General features: G+C 37.8%; 1 protein-coding gene across 7 annotated transcripts in view; it reads left to right on the forward strand.

The window, feature by feature from the left end:
* Positions 1-17,668, forward strand: part of CDKL5 (cyclin dependent kinase like 5) — a 143,898-nt gene that overhangs the window by 73,875 nt on the left and 52,355 nt on the right. For 6 of the 7 annotated variants that reach the window (XM_075429046.1, XM_075429083.1, XM_075429055.1 and 3 more), the window contains exons 4-7: positions 9,304-9,349; positions 12,371-12,507; positions 15,518-15,638; positions 17,249-17,308. In XM_075429046.1, coding sequence (XP_075285161.1) covers positions 9,304-9,349; positions 12,371-12,507; positions 15,518-15,638; positions 17,249-17,308 — 364 coding nt within the window. Of the gene's footprint in view, positions 1-9,303; positions 9,350-12,370; positions 12,508-13,066; positions 13,183-15,517; positions 15,639-17,248; positions 17,309-17,668 lie in introns of those variants that run through there. The other variant, XM_075429090.1, reaches the window with a different exon arrangement.

A 17,668-nucleotide genomic window follows, 5' to 3' on the forward strand; every position in this document is an offset into this window, starting at 1 on the left:
TAAGCTGAATATGTGCTTTGATTTTATTTTCTTTTCATGTGCTGGTAGACCTGGAAAGATGATGTGATTAAGATACAAATTTAGGTATGTACGTGTGCATCTGTACAAGTATCTAAACTCCCACTATAGTCAATGGAAATCTAGTCAAGGAGTAGAATGAAGTTCAGTTCATACTTCTTTGTGGATGAAAGGTGCACTTCAGTTGCCTAAACTCCTACTGCTATTGGTGATACCTGGGATGCTATGTCTTACCTTTAGCTTCTGCACTAGGAGGTATACATCTCTATAAATACTCTGTCATTTCTACCAATACCATGTTAGTGTTGTAGATACCTAGGGAATCTTAAATGCTACCAGATGTCTGTGTTAGGCTACTGAATCCTGTCTTGAGTGACTGGTCAACTTAGAGCTCTCCGGCTCTACTTGTTGTAGTAGAAGTTTGAACACCCAACTCATGTGCAGGTATCTGAATTTAGATGTCTTAATCCGAAACTTAATTCTAGCTGAAGAGTTTCAGCCTCAGGAACCTGCTCAACAAGTCTGCCTTTGGTTCATAGTAGGTCTTGCTTTACAGATCAAAAAAATGCCTGTCAGACTGTTGATAACAAAAAAACCCCAAAATTAACATGTGAAAGTACCAGATAAAAAATAGATTGTATCAGTTGCAGAAGTAAAGATTTCAAAATTAAAGTTTGATGTTTAGCCAATCATGCTGCGACTGTTTTGATGCTTGAAGTTGGAATAATAACACTGAAGACTTAGACATTGATGCACGTTTACAAACAAAAAAAAACCAAACAAAACAACAAAGTATTTTCCAATAAGTTCTACCTACTCTTGAGTTACAAGGTGTCCAGGGAAGGAGCATTACATTAGTAATAACAAAGAATTAAAAAATACAGTGTAATTATAAACATCTTGCTGACCTCTGCTTTTATGGAGTCAGCAATATCTTAAAAGAACCTGTAAAGGTAGTACAGGTTGCCTTCCTGCTTCTTTACTTTTATTATCACTTGTATTCCAAATGTTAAGATTATGCTATAAGAAGTAATTAAATAATACTGGTATCTGCCCAATGCAGTATTATGCTATATATAAATAGCCTTATTTTTATTCCCAGATTTTTCACAATTTCCAGACTTAGCAGGTATAAAATAAAATCGAATTGGAAAAGGTTTGGGAAACAAAACTGAAATGGCTGTTACTGACTCTTCAGAATCAGAAAACATTTATAGCCCCTTACCAAATTTGGGTTCGGTTTTACATCTAGGATTGAGATAAACAATACTGTTGAACTGTAAAATTATATAGATTAGTGCTGCAAAAGCGCTACAATAGGATGAAATGAAGATCGGATTATAAAATATTGCTACAATAGTACTAGTTCACCGTGAAAAGCCCGAATAGCTGCATTTATAGTATTTAAAAGGTGCATTTTATTCTAGATCCTTTTCATTACACTGTTGTATAAATTCTTTAAGAATACATACTTACTTTCTTGCTTGGAGAAAATTGTAAATAAATATGGAAAAATCCATTTGGAACAGTGAAAGTTTCAATGCTAACCACTATCAGCCCTAGTAGTTAGCAGAAAATACTGAGTGGGTTCACTTTCCTTCAAGTGTTCTTTTCAGGGTTATAGGACTGCTTAAATGCTAATGTTATAATACTGGATTAAAGAAACTGCTAATTCCCAAGGTTTTTGAAAAGCCAGCACTCACAGAATCACAGAGTGCTCTGGGTTGGAAGGGACCGTTAGAGGTCATCTAGCCCAACCCCCATGCAGTGAGCAGGGACATCTTCAACTAGACCAGGTTGCTCAGAGCAGCATAATGTAAAAGAGGATGCAGGGACAACTTGCAAAGAGCTATCTTCAGTCTAGCAAGATGAACCCCGCATTGGGAGCCTAGGGAAGCCGCTTCCTCCATTGATGCAGAGGTGACTGAGAGCAGCTGAACTATAGTCCTGCTCTGAATCACTCTGTGCACCTCTGGCCCGCAAGGCTAAGATAGGTCTTTGTAACTTTTTTTTTGGGGTGGGGGGCGGGGGGGGCGAAAAACCCATAAATTGGTAGATTTCAAGTTTTTGAAAAATATAAAATGCATACATAGTAATGCAGTCCTCTCAGGATTCAGGTGTGCCTCCTGATAACTGCTTGAGGGACAGTCAGCTACAGCAGCTTGTTCCAAATTGTGTCCTGGTGGATTCTGAATATCTCCAAGGCTCTTCAGAATGTCCCCAGGGATGGGGACACTTGAGATTGGTTGAGAGGTGCCTACCAGCCCTAACCACCCAGCGAGCCTGTCACTCACTGTGGTCTGGAGAGCCTCTGCCCCCAGTGGAGGGGGGACTCTCGGGTCTCTCTCAAGCCTGGCACTGGGGGCTGGGGCAGTTCAAAGGAGGGCCCCAGGCTGTGAGCCTCTAAATACAGATGGACTGCTCTTCTGGCTTGCAGATTGGTCCCACAGTTGGATGAGAAATACTTGCTGTTTATGATTCCCTTAAACTGCACTCGATTTAAACCAGATAAGTAAAACTCGTAATGCAAGCATTTACTCGCAACATTTGAACAGACAACACATTTGTTGTGTTTATGAAAGATGTAGATAAAAAATCAGAGAAACTGTTTCAATCTGCTTGCATTTTTTTTTTTTTTTAAAAAAGTCTCTTTCCATCATTGCACACGCTTACTCGTTGTTTCCTGACAAACTGGTCGCAAAAGGTTTCAGCTTTTTCTTATGCTTCTTTTCCCTGTGGAATAGCTGAGCTTTTACAGCTGTTGCTCCTTGGAAATCTTGTAGTGGGTCCAGAGTGGTTCTTCCTCAGCTGGGAGACTGTGGGCTGTCTTTAGAATGGGCATGTGAAGTAGATAAATCTTTATTCCGTTAAGAGTCTTCTGCTACACGTAGCTGGTTAGTAAATAACATTCTGCTTTCAAGAGAGATAAAATTGATTTGTGGTGATTATTTCTAGATGCTTCTTCTCCAATAAACTGCAACATGTATGTGTTGGAAAAATTCTGATCAATTTTCCAGTAAATAAAGGCGTTGTGAGAACTCGGACATACTGTTCTGTTGTTCTTTGCCAGAGGCTCTGTCTCTTCCTCAAAATAAATGGGACTTTTGGATTAGGAAGTAATTTCCTGAAAGTTCTCCTGTGCTGAGTGATATTTCATAGATAAAAAGCACGCTTGGTTTTTTAAACTGAAAAATAGGAGAATTACAATTTTCTCAAGGGAGAAATATAAGATGAAAACAGCGAAACACCTCTTGAGGGAAATTCCCCAAAGTATTTTAGGTGTATAAGAATACACAGTGCTACGACTTAAACTTTCCAATGTCAAATTGTTTGAAAAAGAAATTGAATCCATCATCTTGCACATCTGTCTATTTTACAGAGAATGTTCTAAGATAGTCCACCAGATTTTGAAAGTGATGTTGCAAAATTACCGGCACCTAGTATTAGAAGTCTTGAGAAGACAGGAAGCGATGTTCTGAGCTGATAGGATTGTCCAGAGGTTGCAGTGTTTTAAGGCAGAATGCAGATGGAGTCAGGACAGTGTCTGCGCCATGTCTGAAGGACCTGGTTTACATCCAGGTAGCAATGCCGGTCACCTCTCAGAACTTGCAATGCGAGGCAGCTTGGCCTAAGTTTAAAGTTGCATTTATAATGCATTGATCGATACTGACTAAAATGTTAATATTTTCTGTTCTTGTTTTGAGAGTAACTTTGAAAAATGAATTTGCTGTTTTTTAAAAAGTTTCATTTTAAGCGGCTTGTGAAAACTGAATGCTTTACTGTCTTGTAATGGTTTCATGGGCTTCTGTCGCCTCGCTGGTGACTGCTTAATGTTCTGTGTTTTTTGCTAGCATCAAGATTATTGAAATATCTATTCTAAACACTTAAATGTTGAAGAACGTAATAATGCCTATGCAAGTCAAACTGAAACTGTACTACTTCGGTCAGAAAAGACATTAGCCATGGGATATGTGTGGTTGAATTTTGGAGGGTTTTTTTTTTTTTTAGTGTGTGTCTTTATTGTGGCAAACTAATTTGTATGAGTTTAACTATGGATTGGTGAGGTTTCTTGCTTGCTTCTAAATTATTTTTATAAAATGTAGATATTATCTATGAGTAGAGAATGCGATTGATTTAACTTTGTCTAGCAGAAGTTAAGCATGTGTTTATCTTTGGGCCTTATAGCCGCATACTTGTACAGACAGAAAACATGAGCCAATCACAGAACATGCCATATCATATCTTAATATGCCACTTAATATATCAGTGTAAAACCCTGATGTGATGTACTAGATACTGCTTGAGCATCATTGTCTGAGTAAAGGCAGAAACATGCTGCTTCTCCTTGGCACATGCGCAGTATTGGCTATTGCTATCTCTACTCATGTTTGATTTTTATAAACACTTTTGGTTGCTTAAAAAACCCACGCTTGAGAAATTCTTGTAATCATATAGGGTGAAGCAGTAAAATTATAGCCGAATGATGTAACTTTCTGAAGAATTATCTATTTTTCGAGAGTACATTTGTGTACCTATGCTGTATGTTAAATGCTCCTTGATATGCAAAAGAAAAAGGAAGAAAAATATCCTAACAGAAACCTTTAAAACAAAATAGGGACAAACATTTCAAGAGATCTTTTTTTGTCACATGATATTTTCAAGAACTTCATATAGTTTGGTAGGATACGTTTTGCTTTCCAGAGGTTGTAGTTTTAAGATCTTGAGTTATGCTGAGGAGTACCTTTCTCCTTGCATACTTCCGTTGTTCATATCAAGGGATTTTTTTAGAAAACAACAGAGATACACTCCTGCAATGTTTTGGAAAAGCACTGTCATTTTATATGTATTATGTAGATACAATGGACAAATAGGGGACCTCTGTCCTTTAAATGAAATAAAATGGAATGCTTTAGAATCAGGGGACTCTTCTCATTTGATTCTAGTGACAGGAAGTACCAGGTGCTACCACTGTGTGAGGAAACCTGGGAGAGAAATCTCAGGGTGTCTAGCAGAAGACCTGTGACAACTGCTCAGCTCCTATAAGCTTATTCACCTCTCATCTGTGGCCAAGCGGACAGACAGTAAATCGCATGTTTTCTCCAGAGGCCATTCCCACACGTTTTGTGGTAAAAGAAAGGACTGAGTCCCAGCATGAAGTCATTCCCATCTCCAGGACTGGAGATGTCCTTTTCCCCATGAGATAGGTATGTCCTTCCTCCTCTCTCTCTATATATGAAGCAAATGGAACAGACATGAGTTAAGAAATTTTTGTCTTTCTCTTATTAAATGGTATTAGCAGGTTTGTACATGGAGAAGAGATACATTTTTCCCCATTTTAGACACAGGTAGTCATGGAGTCTGAATAACCAGTTTGTGTACGTCCTTAACTTTTACACAAAGTGTTTTCAGTAATATTCATCTGTTGTTACGTACTAAACTGTAAAACAGTTTTATAACATAGAATGTTTATAATATACGTGCTCAATAAGCAAAGGTAGCACCAGTGCTAAGAGAAAAATTTGACTTGTGCATTTGCAAGGCTGTTGCCTCAGAATGTGAAGTGAAATATTGAGGCCAGAATTTTTTAGTAGAGCAAGATGATGAGATGCTTAGTAATAAATGTAGCAGAGTGAAGTAAAACTGCAGCTAAGTGAACTGGAATTTTCATACTTCATTATATAAGCTAATAGTAATAGAGATCAGAAAAGATATTCTGTGTTCCTTAAAGAGCACAGAACGTTTAGGATTACTTGAGTGTTTTTCTCCCTTGATATTCACTGAAGTCTTAAACATTGAATCAACTAGTAATAGCTTATTTACCTAGACGATACATTAATTGGATATGAGAATTTTCCATGCTAGGAGTTGGATACTCAGCTATTGTTTAAGCAGGGTTTCTGCAATCAGACTGAACACTGTTTTCAGTACTGTTCTGCTTCAGAGCACAGTCTTGAAAAAAAAAACCAAAAAAAAAAAACAACAAAACAACAAAACAAAAAACTTCTGAAATGTAAAAAAGGATATTTTGGAGAATTGCAATCTGGCCTGTTTTTGAGGAGCAGAGAACCAGATCCACAAAAGAGCTCAGATCTCCAAAAAGACTTAGGAGGTGCTCCATCCCTCTGATCATTTTTGTGGCCCTTCTCTGGACCCGCTCCAAAAGGTCCATGTCTCACCTGTGCTGAAGGCTCTAGAGCTGGATGCAGGACTCCAGGTGGGGTCTCACCAGAGCAGAGCAGAGGGGCAGAACCACCTCCCTCGACCTGCTGGCCGTGTTGCTTTTGGTGCAGCCCAGGATATGGTTGGCCTTCTGGGCTGTGAGCGCACTTTGTGGGGTCGTGCTGAGCTCTTCTCATCAACCAGGACCCCCAAGTCCTTCTCCTCAGGGCTACTCTCAATCCATTCTCTGCCCAGCCTGTGTTTGTGCTTGGGCTTGCCCTGACCCAGATGCAGGACCTTGCGCTTGGCCTTGTTGAACTTCATGAGGTTTGCGCAGGCCCAAGCCTGTCAAGGTCCCTCTGGATGGCATCCTTTCCCTCCAACATGTCGGCCGCATCATGCAGCTTGGTGTCGTCGGTGACCTTTCTAAGGGTGTGCTCAATCCCACTGTCCATGTCGCCCACAAAGATGTTAGACAGCGCCAGTCCAAATACTGACACCCGAGGAACGCCACTCATCACTGGTCTCCACTTGGACATCGAGATGTTTACCACAACTTTTATGACATCAGTTATTAGTTTAATGAAATAATATATGTGATAAAGCTTTTTGAATGAAAATTTCTTAATGTTATAGTAGTATGAACTGTTTGGATATATTTTTCTTCCGTATGTGTGTTGCTGAACTCTTTATGTTCCTGTTCTTCATAGAGCCACTCATGCTTTAAATACTGTTGATAGTCAAAATCCTACAGGATGCTTGATAGTGTATCTTACACAGGGCTTTGCAAGACTGTGACCCAAGAGCTTTATAACTTAATTTCCAATATAATCACATTCACTATACGCATCAGGGACAGTAGCATATGGTAGAGGAGCCACATGGACTAGCTTTCTTGAATAATGCAGACTTGGTGTCAGTGTTAACTCTTACGTTTCTTTCAGTCTATTTAGCCATTACTTCGAGAATAAAAATTCAGCCTTTTGATGATTGCCAAAACATCTACAAATTTTTCTTTTCCTTCATGTGAAATAGGAATGTAGTGCTAATGGATAAATTTGGCTCATCTGTAAGGTGGTGTATGCGTACTGTCTAAACATGGGCATGTTACAGTCAGCAGAGGCTTTTGAGGGCAGTTACGGTATTCCTTTTCTGAAAAACCTTTTAGAGGCTTAATTAGCCAGAGCACCTAACAGTAGATACCAGAAGTCAAATAAGCTAAATTTACTCACCCTTTTAGCAGTGTGCTTCATAGTGCTAGTAACTATTACTGTTATTACTATAGTTAGAGTAATAAATATAACAATACTATAACTTAGTAGTAACACTATAATTAGTAAAATAGTCTGTTCAATTTAGTTTAGACCATTCAGTTTTTAAGCTTCCTGAAACAAAAATATTTAGGAACTGTATTTGACAATAAAGCTATAGAGAAGCCTTTCAGAATCACTCAGAACCTGAAATGCATATTGTCTCCTCAGTTCTGACATCTTTTTCTTTGCTATTCTGTGAACTGGTTGAGCAAGGGTGGTGCTTGGACCTTTGTAGTATCTCAGCTGAATTTATGTAATGTATCAGCCTTCAGGTTAGACCAGTGTATATGAAGGGTAGGTTTGAGTAACAGAAAAGCAATCGAAGTCCTCTCCAAGAGTTAGTAGCATGTGCTGCTTCTGCTGAACTAACATTCTTCAATGCGAGGTAGATATAGTTTGGTCACTTAAATCTATACAAAACGTAATGCTTCCAGGTTTTTCTGATGGATGTCATTGGTGGTGATCGAAGGATTTTTTTTTTTTTTTTTAACATGTAAATTACACACACACACACACATATATATTCTTATGTTTGCAAACATTTCTATTTTTATTCAAAGTAATATTGATTTTCATTTAAAGGCTTTAAAAGGCATTATTCACAGTAGTCTTTCCAAGTGCTTTTATTTTGAATGGGATCACGTGTTTTACAGGTTTATGTGTTAATGACAATTTAAGTGAAAAAAGGAGTAAGTGTTTGTGTTATTCGGTACTTGCTTGTGCACATGTCTTCTGGTATTCCAGAAGGGCTTTACTTTTTATTGCAGTTCTCCAGTCCGGCCTTTGTGTGCTATTAATGGTGGGATACTGTGGGGGTTTTTTTGGGTTTTTTTTGAAAACTGTGATGTTTGGAAAAGGTGCGTAAGCTATATCTAGCTCATCAAGTCACCCAGGTAACCTGCTGCCTGTCTGTTCACACACCCTTAGTGTGTGACCTTACAGGTTCTTCTCCATCATGTTACTAAAATTCAGGTGCTGCATCATTGTATGAACAGACCTCCACTAGTCATGTCATGCTGGTTGCATTTTGGCCATATGCTAAATGCATTCCTGTTCACATGACAAGAGAAATGTCATCGTTTAAGAGAAAAATGTGTCCAATGATGAACAGGTTTGGTGAGAACAGAGAATACTAGAGGAATGCAAAGGCAGGCCAGCGTTAAGAAGTTATCACCAATGACCGTATAGTAAGCACAGATTAGCATTTTCAAATGCAATTAGTCTTTCTGGTTTTGGATAGGCTTCATATAAAAAAAAACCCCAACAGTTGTTGTCTTATAGAGGCACAGGGAATTTACTTTCCTAAAATCATGTTCCTTGTGGATATTTGAACTTTGAAACCCAAAAGCTTTTAGCAACCAAAATCACAGGTCGCATGGCAAGCCTTACCCAAACACTTGTACAGTATTTTTGTTTCAGCTCACAAAGATAAGCCCTCATGCTCATACTTTGGTCAAATGAAAGATTGTTTAACGTTCAGAATAACTAATCAACAAGAATCACAGGAACAACTCTTCTGAAAATGTAATTGATATCTGGTACAAGGTATTAACATATGAATTTTTGGCATTTAACTTAGGAATCCCAGTATGAAAAAACAAATTGTGATGTATTTGCTGCATGTGGTTTTGTATTGCATTTGGCCTGATCACTGAGGTATTTGCCAGATTTTTTATTAACCTTGTTTTGCATTGTGAAATTTCTCTGGGTGTTTTTTTTTTTGTTTGTTTGTTTGTCTGATACTCAGGGGAAAAAAAACTCAAAACACACAACAGATCTTGCCCATTTCCCTTTCTTTGCTTTTATTTTACAGGAGACACATGAAATTGTGGCTATCAAGAAATTCAAAGACAGTGAAGGTAACCTTTTCTGCTGCAAAATCTTTCATGTCAATACCTACGTTGTTAATATCTCTCCAGTTAAAATAAGAAGTCTCATATATCAAGACATGATTTAAAAATTATAATGATTTATTAGCTCTGAATATTCAAGGCACTTCATCCTTCATACCTGCCTAGGAACTCTATTATGCACTCCAGCTAGATAACTACTTTCTTTCTCGGTACATCTATCTTAATATTGGCTCAGACTGTGCTGCCATGCACGGTAGTGAGATCTGTCTCTTGGGGACTGGATGTGACCAGAAAATGGCAAAAACTCCTCTTGTAGTAGTGACTTGCAGAGTCTTTGGGCTTTATCACCCTGCAGCTGTGAGAGGGGATCTAAATATTAGGGGACTTGAAGGGGTCAGTGGAGGAGACTAGAGAGAAGCCACTGAGAAGTTTGGTGGTGCGAAGAGGAATTGGGGAGCTCTTGGGGATCCGTGGGAGGATTTGAGGGAGCTGGGTGGCAAGGCAGCAGCTCTGCCCTCCCTTCAGCAGGCTCCTCTCTCCATGGGGAAACTTTGTCTTTGCCCCTCCCGGCACCTCTCCGGCATTGCTGAGTTTGCTGAGAAGGAAGGGGGAAGTGCCGACTGCTGCAAGGCTTACTGTTGCTGGCAAAGTGGGTGGCAGAAGGCAGGACGCATGGAAATTATTGCCAGTGCTGCACACACTTATTCCTCACCCACCAGCTAATAAAACCAAAGATCTGTACAAGACAAGACTGGCTCTCTGACCTGCGCTTGGTCGGGCACAGTGAATCCCAGTATCCTATCGTAGGGAAAACTGGCAGTCGACCACAAGAGCAACTACCTACCTTGTGTACATCGGAAGTTAACCCTGATCCCTAATGGCCTAGCACAAACAGAAGGAGAAGCCAGGTATGAAGTAGTAAGAGGAGTCAGCCGGGTCCGAGGCATTACAGCTATGATTTACCATATATGAAGGCTTTAGCTGAAAGCTGACAAAGTGGTTTAAAGAAACAGCAGTCACTTGATTTTAGCAAGCTTTTCTTTTTTGTTATTGTTACAGGATTGTTGGTGGCTATGGAGGTGTGGTTGGTTACAAGGACTGTAATTTTCAGAGTCAAGACACAGCAAAGTGTGACTTGTGTCTGTTTTATGTAATGCAAACTCTGTGCTTTGCAGCTGATTTTGCCAGACACTGGAAGAGTATATTTGATGAATGTTTTAGCTCTGCTATTCAGAAATCCATTTTAAATCCCTGTTAAGGAGTATAGGAGACAATTTAATTGTGGTGACAATCTTGACCACGTCATGAGAGTACTTCAGACTTGCTTTTTGGAACTCGATATGGCTATTCAGTACAGATCCTAGGCAGTGAATCTCAGTATTAAACCCTAAATGGGATTATCATAGTAGCCTGTCTACCAAAAAATGAAAAAAAAAAAAGGCAACATTAGCCTTAGGCCTGACTTTCCAAGAGTATTGCGTAACATCAGTTTACAAGACTGATGACTGCTTTTCAGAGTTGTAGCTAGTTGTTTACAAGTTTCTGGAAATATGACAGAAGTTCTTTTGATGAATTTGATTCAGCCCATTTCACATCTGTCTCGTTAATATGGTAGTTCATTAGAAATCTGAATATACTGTAATTGTTTCTATTGCCATTTTTGTTTCACTGGATTTTTGCTGTTGTTTGACATATGCATGCTAAATGCGCTGGAAAGAGTGTGTCTAGTTATAGATGAAATTGTGTAATCAGGCTGATGCAAACCAACACCGAGTACTCAGTTTTAAAATGAAATGATTCAGATTGCTCTAAATTATATATATTTTTAATCAAAACATTTGTGATGATAGTATTTTGTTTTCCTCTTCCCTTCTGCTACACTTTTTTTTCTTTTTCTCTGTTCTGATGATGTTTATATGCATTTGCATGACCTGTGTTATTCTGTCTCCCCTGTAAACCTGGTTTTGCCTTTTGTTTGCTTGGAAAAACAATTTCTCTTCCTTATTTCTTCTTCCTCTGTCCCTGACTGTCTTTGTGGTACATGACCTGCAGATGTCATTTAGCTTTGAATTTATGCGATCACATCCCATTTAATATCCGTCTGTTGTGGATAACAGCTCCAAGAGATTAAGGACACTGCTTCTCTATGTGCATGGGCAAATTTACTGAATTAATGGATTTTGTTTTACTAAATGAAGAATAATACCTAATATAATCTGGTTTACTTGACATTTTGTTGGTAGTATCCTTTAGAACCCAGTCAGTTCAGGGCCCCTTAATGCTAAGCGGTGTATGAAGCTTTAGTAGAACACTCCTCTCTTGAGCAACTTTCAGACAACTAAATTATTAAAACCACAGTTAAATTTCTTGACTCTGCAGAATCAAATTCAAGGCTTTGTTGAATCAATACTTGTTCTGCTGCCCGCTGTGGCTGCTACGCTGGTCGGCATTGCTGAATTTCCATTGAAAGCCTCATGGGGAAATTTACAGGACTTGCAGATCTGTGCTTCGGTCTTAAAATTTGTCGGGCTTTTGGACAATAAAACTGTTGCAGTCAAATAGATTAACATTGTTCAAACATGAGCTTTGCATTCCAGTGTTTCTGCTGAGGACATACTAACCTTGCCACTGCTTCATGCGTGTGATGAATTTGTGGAGTGGAGGATGTGTCTGTACACATAGATGCAATTTTTTTGAAGCATATTAATGCTCGTCATAACGAAGAAGATAGGAATGCAAATGATTTGTTTCTTACGACTTTTTCTGCCTCTGGAAACCTAGATGGTAGCAACGGGATATCTGTAAGGGTTGCATAGTGCTACACAGTCCCCAGTTACCTGTCTTCTAGTGCAGAAGCATCCAGGCAGCAGAGAGAGCCCAGACGGGAAAATAAGCCTTTTTCTCTGTAATTTCTAGAAGCAGAATTTAATCAAGGGTTCAAAGTAAAGATTTATAACACTTGTTACTTGGGGGGGTTGTTTCGTTTCTTAATAAGTTTTACTCTGTCACTTTTACTTTGCACTCTAGAAAATGAAGAAGTCAAAGAAACCACTTTACGAGAGCTTAAAATGCTTCGCACTTTGAAACAGGAGAACATAGTGGAGCTAAAGGAAGCCTTCAGAAGAAGAGGAAAATTATACTTAGTTTTTGAATATGTGGAAAAAGTGAGTTGAGTTTGTGATGTCCTTGCCACAGTTAAATCATCAGCTTACTCGAAAAGTCTTTAAAATTACTTTTATTTTTCAAAATTAAGCTATTAAGCTTAAGCTTTATAAAGAGGAACAGCAGAAACTTTAATACAGTCTGAATTGTTGCAATTAGACATTTATTGTGACAAAGCAACACTGATGACTTTACTATTGTTTCTACTTCATGTGTTGGTCTTAAAAAAAATAAGTTCTTCTGTATACGAACACAAACATTTTCAAATTACGGAGAATGGAAAACATATCATTTAAAGAAAAATTTCCATCCAAACTTTATAGTCCTGTTTAATTGTAAAGCTGATTAACTGTCCTGTGTTATGTTATGAATCTTGATGTCGTCTTTCGAAACCAAATCATAGACTTTTGACCTTGGAATCTGTTTCAACTTTCTCCATCCTTTCCTGTTAAAAATAGGATTTGTTTGTATATTTCTGTAACAAGGCCACTATCAATAGTTGCTTAGAGGAATTTGGCAAAGACTACTGTCATTATTTCCAACCCTGACCTCATCTGAAATGATTCCAAAATTTCCTTAGATTGGCCTACTACCGCCAAGCATCCGTGTCTGTTTCCAGGGAGAAACAACGTAGAATGGATTGGTCTTTTGTTATTTTTGCCACGTTCATGATAAAGGTAGAGCTTCCCTTTGTATTCTAACCTAATTTAGCATTTCTTCATGGAAATAATTAGATGGTATTCAGATACACACAATAAAAATAAATGCAAGCTTAAATTAATATATGTAACTCTGTAGCTTTTGTGAGCTATTGTTCCCTCAACTGAAATTTTCGTCTAATATCTTGCCAGTGTGGTGTTGCAGTCTAGCTGAGTGCTAGTCCACTTCAGTCAGTGTTCTCTCATGTAAAGATTCCTTACGCTAAATACCGTGTCTGCTTTACCTCACTTTACAATTTATCATGTCATATAACTTTATTGCATAATGTGAGGTGACCTATATGAGCCCACAGTTTGGCAGAAATCAGTTTTGTTTTTCACCAGCAGATCAGCCGCTTCTAAAGTGGTGGATCTTACTTAGATCTAACATCCAAAGCTTGTCTTATCTCAACCTTGTTCCTTGCCATTGTTCCAGACACGTGGAATGTCTTTGATAACACACCACCTTAGAACATACGTTTAATTTTCTATTATAGTTGACTTAGCTGAGCTCTCTTGTAGTAGTGGTTTGGAAGAGCAGCATAAGTAGAATACATTTAACTGATCTGATAAGGAGTATACTGTAAAAATTCTTAACATTGGTAAAAACACCAGCTGCAATATCTAACATTATTTGCATCAGAATAAAAGACTATAATGATGAAGGCAGACATCATGTGTACTTTGTGCCTAATGTCCTTTCTGTGTTAATGGTCACCTTTATTTTCAAGTAAGCTTCGTAGTCCGTGAACGTTTCTTATTTTCAGATATGTCAAATAGTTTCCACAATAGTTTCTTTGAAGACCAGGATGATTACTGTAATTTTTTAGATAAAGGAAGAGTAGAAGGAATTAAATAAAATGTGGTATGGTAGGCTAATTTTTGTTTTAACTGACAATGAGCACCTTCTGTCCTTTAGGGAATCTTAGCTCTGCAATACTCAAATCCAGATTACTTAAATTCACATTTAGTCTAATCTCCTTTATTCATTATCCCCTTAGTTAATGTCTTCATGTAGGATTATGCCTCGCTGTGTTGATGCTATTTTGGTTCGTATTTGTAACACTAACTTCTTGACTAACTTATCCAGATCCACGGGCTTCTGTGTGGACAAGAGTCTAACTAAAACCAGTATGGTTCCTTAACGGAAAATTCCTTTTCTCAGATCTGAAGTGTATTTGTAAGGAAATTTACACTCTAACACAAAAGTTCCAGTATTTATTCACAGATTGCAAAACTTAGAAATGTTTTCAAATGTTATCAAAATCTCCATTTGTTTTGTCTTAGCTTTGTGTTCACTAAAATATCTTACAAGCGAAACTTCAAAAATTTTGTTACACAGCTGAAGAAAATGTTTGTCAAAGACAAGGTAAACATGTTTTAAATGAAAAATCTACAAATGCTCAAATCCATAATGAAATGAGTTCTGTAAGGCAATATAGCCAAAATACTTCTATTTCAGTGTTCAATAAATAAGACCTTTCCATTTTCAAGTGGACTGCTGCTGCTGCCCATTTATTCGTTCAGGATTCAGAGTACAAACTGCATTGTAGTTCTAATTGTGCAAAATTGGAGACGCTTGCTAACATAATGGGAATCTAAGTGTCCTTTTTCAAAGAGGAAATTTACTAGTATAAACAATCAGGTTTTTTTCTTTCCTAGGTATATCCATAAAACAGTTAATATGGCTGTATTTACTGTAGTTCAAATATGTCTGAGAGCAGTATAGCTGAGATATAGCTATAGGATGCTCCCTAGATTATTATTTATGCCCCTATGAGGCATTTTTATATCTGTTACTTCATTTACACTAATAAGTTTGTGTTGCTTTAACTATACCTGTTCACATACAGATGTGATTTGTGATTAATTGTGGCCCTGCTATGTCAGAGCAGCAGAACTAACTTAATGAGGAAAACGGTATGTTAAAGCACAGTCGGATGTTTACAAAATGCTGTGGTCTACTAAACTTTTCATATAGCCACAATGACCTGGTGTTTCTGTTTAAGAACTTTTTGGAACTAAATGACCTTTTAGAAGTTTCAGGCTAAGCGTTTTGGTGACAGTCTTTTAAGGACTTATGATGTATTTGTGGTTTCCCTTTAAGGATTGTGGTCTTCACAAGTGCTTTCTCTAGAATGAAAACAGCTATTAACATGCTTATGATCAAAACACACTCCTTGAATGTTAAAGTACTGATTTTGCACAGCCTGGCTTGCTGGCCTAAGTGTGTTGCTTCAGAATGCTGAAAGCGTGTTCTCTTCCAGGAACTACAATATAACTCTTTTTAATCATGTGTCTCTTAAACATTTAGAATATGCTTGAATTGCTAGAAGAAATGCCAAATGGAGTTCCACCAGAAAAAGTGAAAAGCTATATCTACCAGCTAATTAAAGCAATTCATTGGTGCCATAAGAATGATATTGTTCATAGAGGTAAGTGTGTAGTTCTCCACATGTGGAAATAAGCCTCGGGTAGGAATCTGTTTTCTAAAGGGAAAGATGTTACAGCCTGAAGTAATTCGCATTTAACATAAATATAAGCAATTGCTTTATATTGTGTCCAAAGAAGAGCAACAAAGCTGGTGAAGGGTCTAGAGCACAAGTTCAGTGAGGAGCAGCTGAGGGAACTGGAGTTGTTTAGCTTGGAGAAGAGGAGGCTGAGGGGGGACCTTATCGCTCTCTACAACTACCTGAAGGAAGGTTGTAGTGAGGCAGGTGTTGGTCTCTGCTCCCAAGGACCTAGCGATAGGATGAGGGGAAATGGCCTCAAGCTGTATCAGGGGAGGTTTAGACTGGATATTAGGAAAAATTTCTTCACTGAAATGATTGTCAGGCATTGGAACAGGCTGCCCAGGGAAGTGATTGAGTCACCATCCCTGGAGCTATTTAAAAGATGTGTAGACGTGCTTTAGGGACATAGTTTAGTGGTGGACTTGGCAGTGTTAGGTTTACAGTTGGACTTGGTGATCTTAGAGGTCTTTTGCAACCTAAACGGTTCTATGATTCTATATCAACAGAAAAAAAAAAAGGTAAATTTGGCTGGGTCTTAAGCCTGCTGCATGATGTCGGATTGTTTTAAAAGTAACTTCATCTACATATAAAGCTTGCTGTACACTGTCTTTGGGGTACGAATAAAGATTGTATCATATGCACAGCGAAGTGAAACAGCAGTATAAACATTGCCAAAGGAAAAGGATTTTTTTAAAACTTTTGAATCTGATAATAGAATATTAGGAGAAAAATAACCCAGACCTTAACGCTCAGTCCACTGTGTTTTACTTCTTAAGGCAGTTCCTCCCACCTCCCATGGATTCAGCTCTGTGTATTTACTTTCTCCCCTAAACTTCGAGCACTTACAGTACATATTTTGATGTGTGACTTTATCTAGTTTTATGTATTCTGTCCTGATGTCATAAAATTGTATTTTGCTTTGTGGCTTTGCAAGAGTAACATTTTTAACTAATGTTTCAAATAAATTAAAATTCTTATACAATATGCTATTTGAGAATGATCAAACATAAGCAAGAGTCTGAAAATAATTTGTAAAATTTAGTTTGAAAAATATACCATATCTGGATACCACAATATCCACATATGAATAAAAAATTTGGCTTAAAACTAGACAACACATTTTTTCAAAGCAAATGACAAAAGGTGATCAAGAAGATTATTGTAGCTGAAAATGTTGAGCATAACACAACATTTATTGGTTAACTGGGTAATTAAATGTCAGTTCTCTTTATTATCTTGCAGTATGCAATATTCTGCATATTGGTTTGCTGCCCAGGAATATATGTAAGCACCTTTTATATTCCCATATTTTGTTGGGAAACACTTAAAAAGACTTCAAAAGGCAGAAAATTAATTCTGCATGTTTGCAGACTGAATTGCTGGAAGCTAGCAGTTGCTCTTGTAATGCTTCATTTATGATTGCATGAATATCTCTAAATATGTTGTAATGAAATAATATTTGTTGACAAAGTTTGAAATTAAAAAGAGATGTTAACAGCATTTTTTTCTTCTCTCTCACTCTGATACTCCAGATATCAAGCCAGAGAATCTTTTAATAAGCCACAATGATGTTCTGAAGTTGTGTGACTTTGGTAAGTTCCATAGATAGATACCTGCTTCTTACCTTTTTCAATGAAGTCTCTTGCAGTGGAGTTTTGCCTGATTCTTGTAAGAGTTCTATAGTATATACTGTTTAAAACACTGTTAGTGGTCGGAATTAATTACTACTGCAGGTTTGCGGCTAGTACTTTAATTTGAAAGATCTCTGGGCTTAATTTGCATATGGTGTGAAGTATGTGTATTCACATGTCAGTAGAAATGCTACATTTATCTCTTCCTGTATTTGACAAGGTTTTTACTAGCAGTGTTATTGGCACTCAGCTTAGAACAGCGCAGATGATAAACTGATTAGGACATTAGTAGAACTCTAGATTTATCTGGCGTGCTTATTA

This window comes from Opisthocomus hoazin, chromosome 1, assembly GCF_030867145.1.
Source record: "Opisthocomus hoazin isolate bOpiHoa1 chromosome 1, bOpiHoa1.hap1, whole genome shotgun sequence".
NCBI lineage: Eukaryota > Metazoa > Chordata > Aves > Opisthocomiformes > Opisthocomidae > Opisthocomus > Opisthocomus hoazin.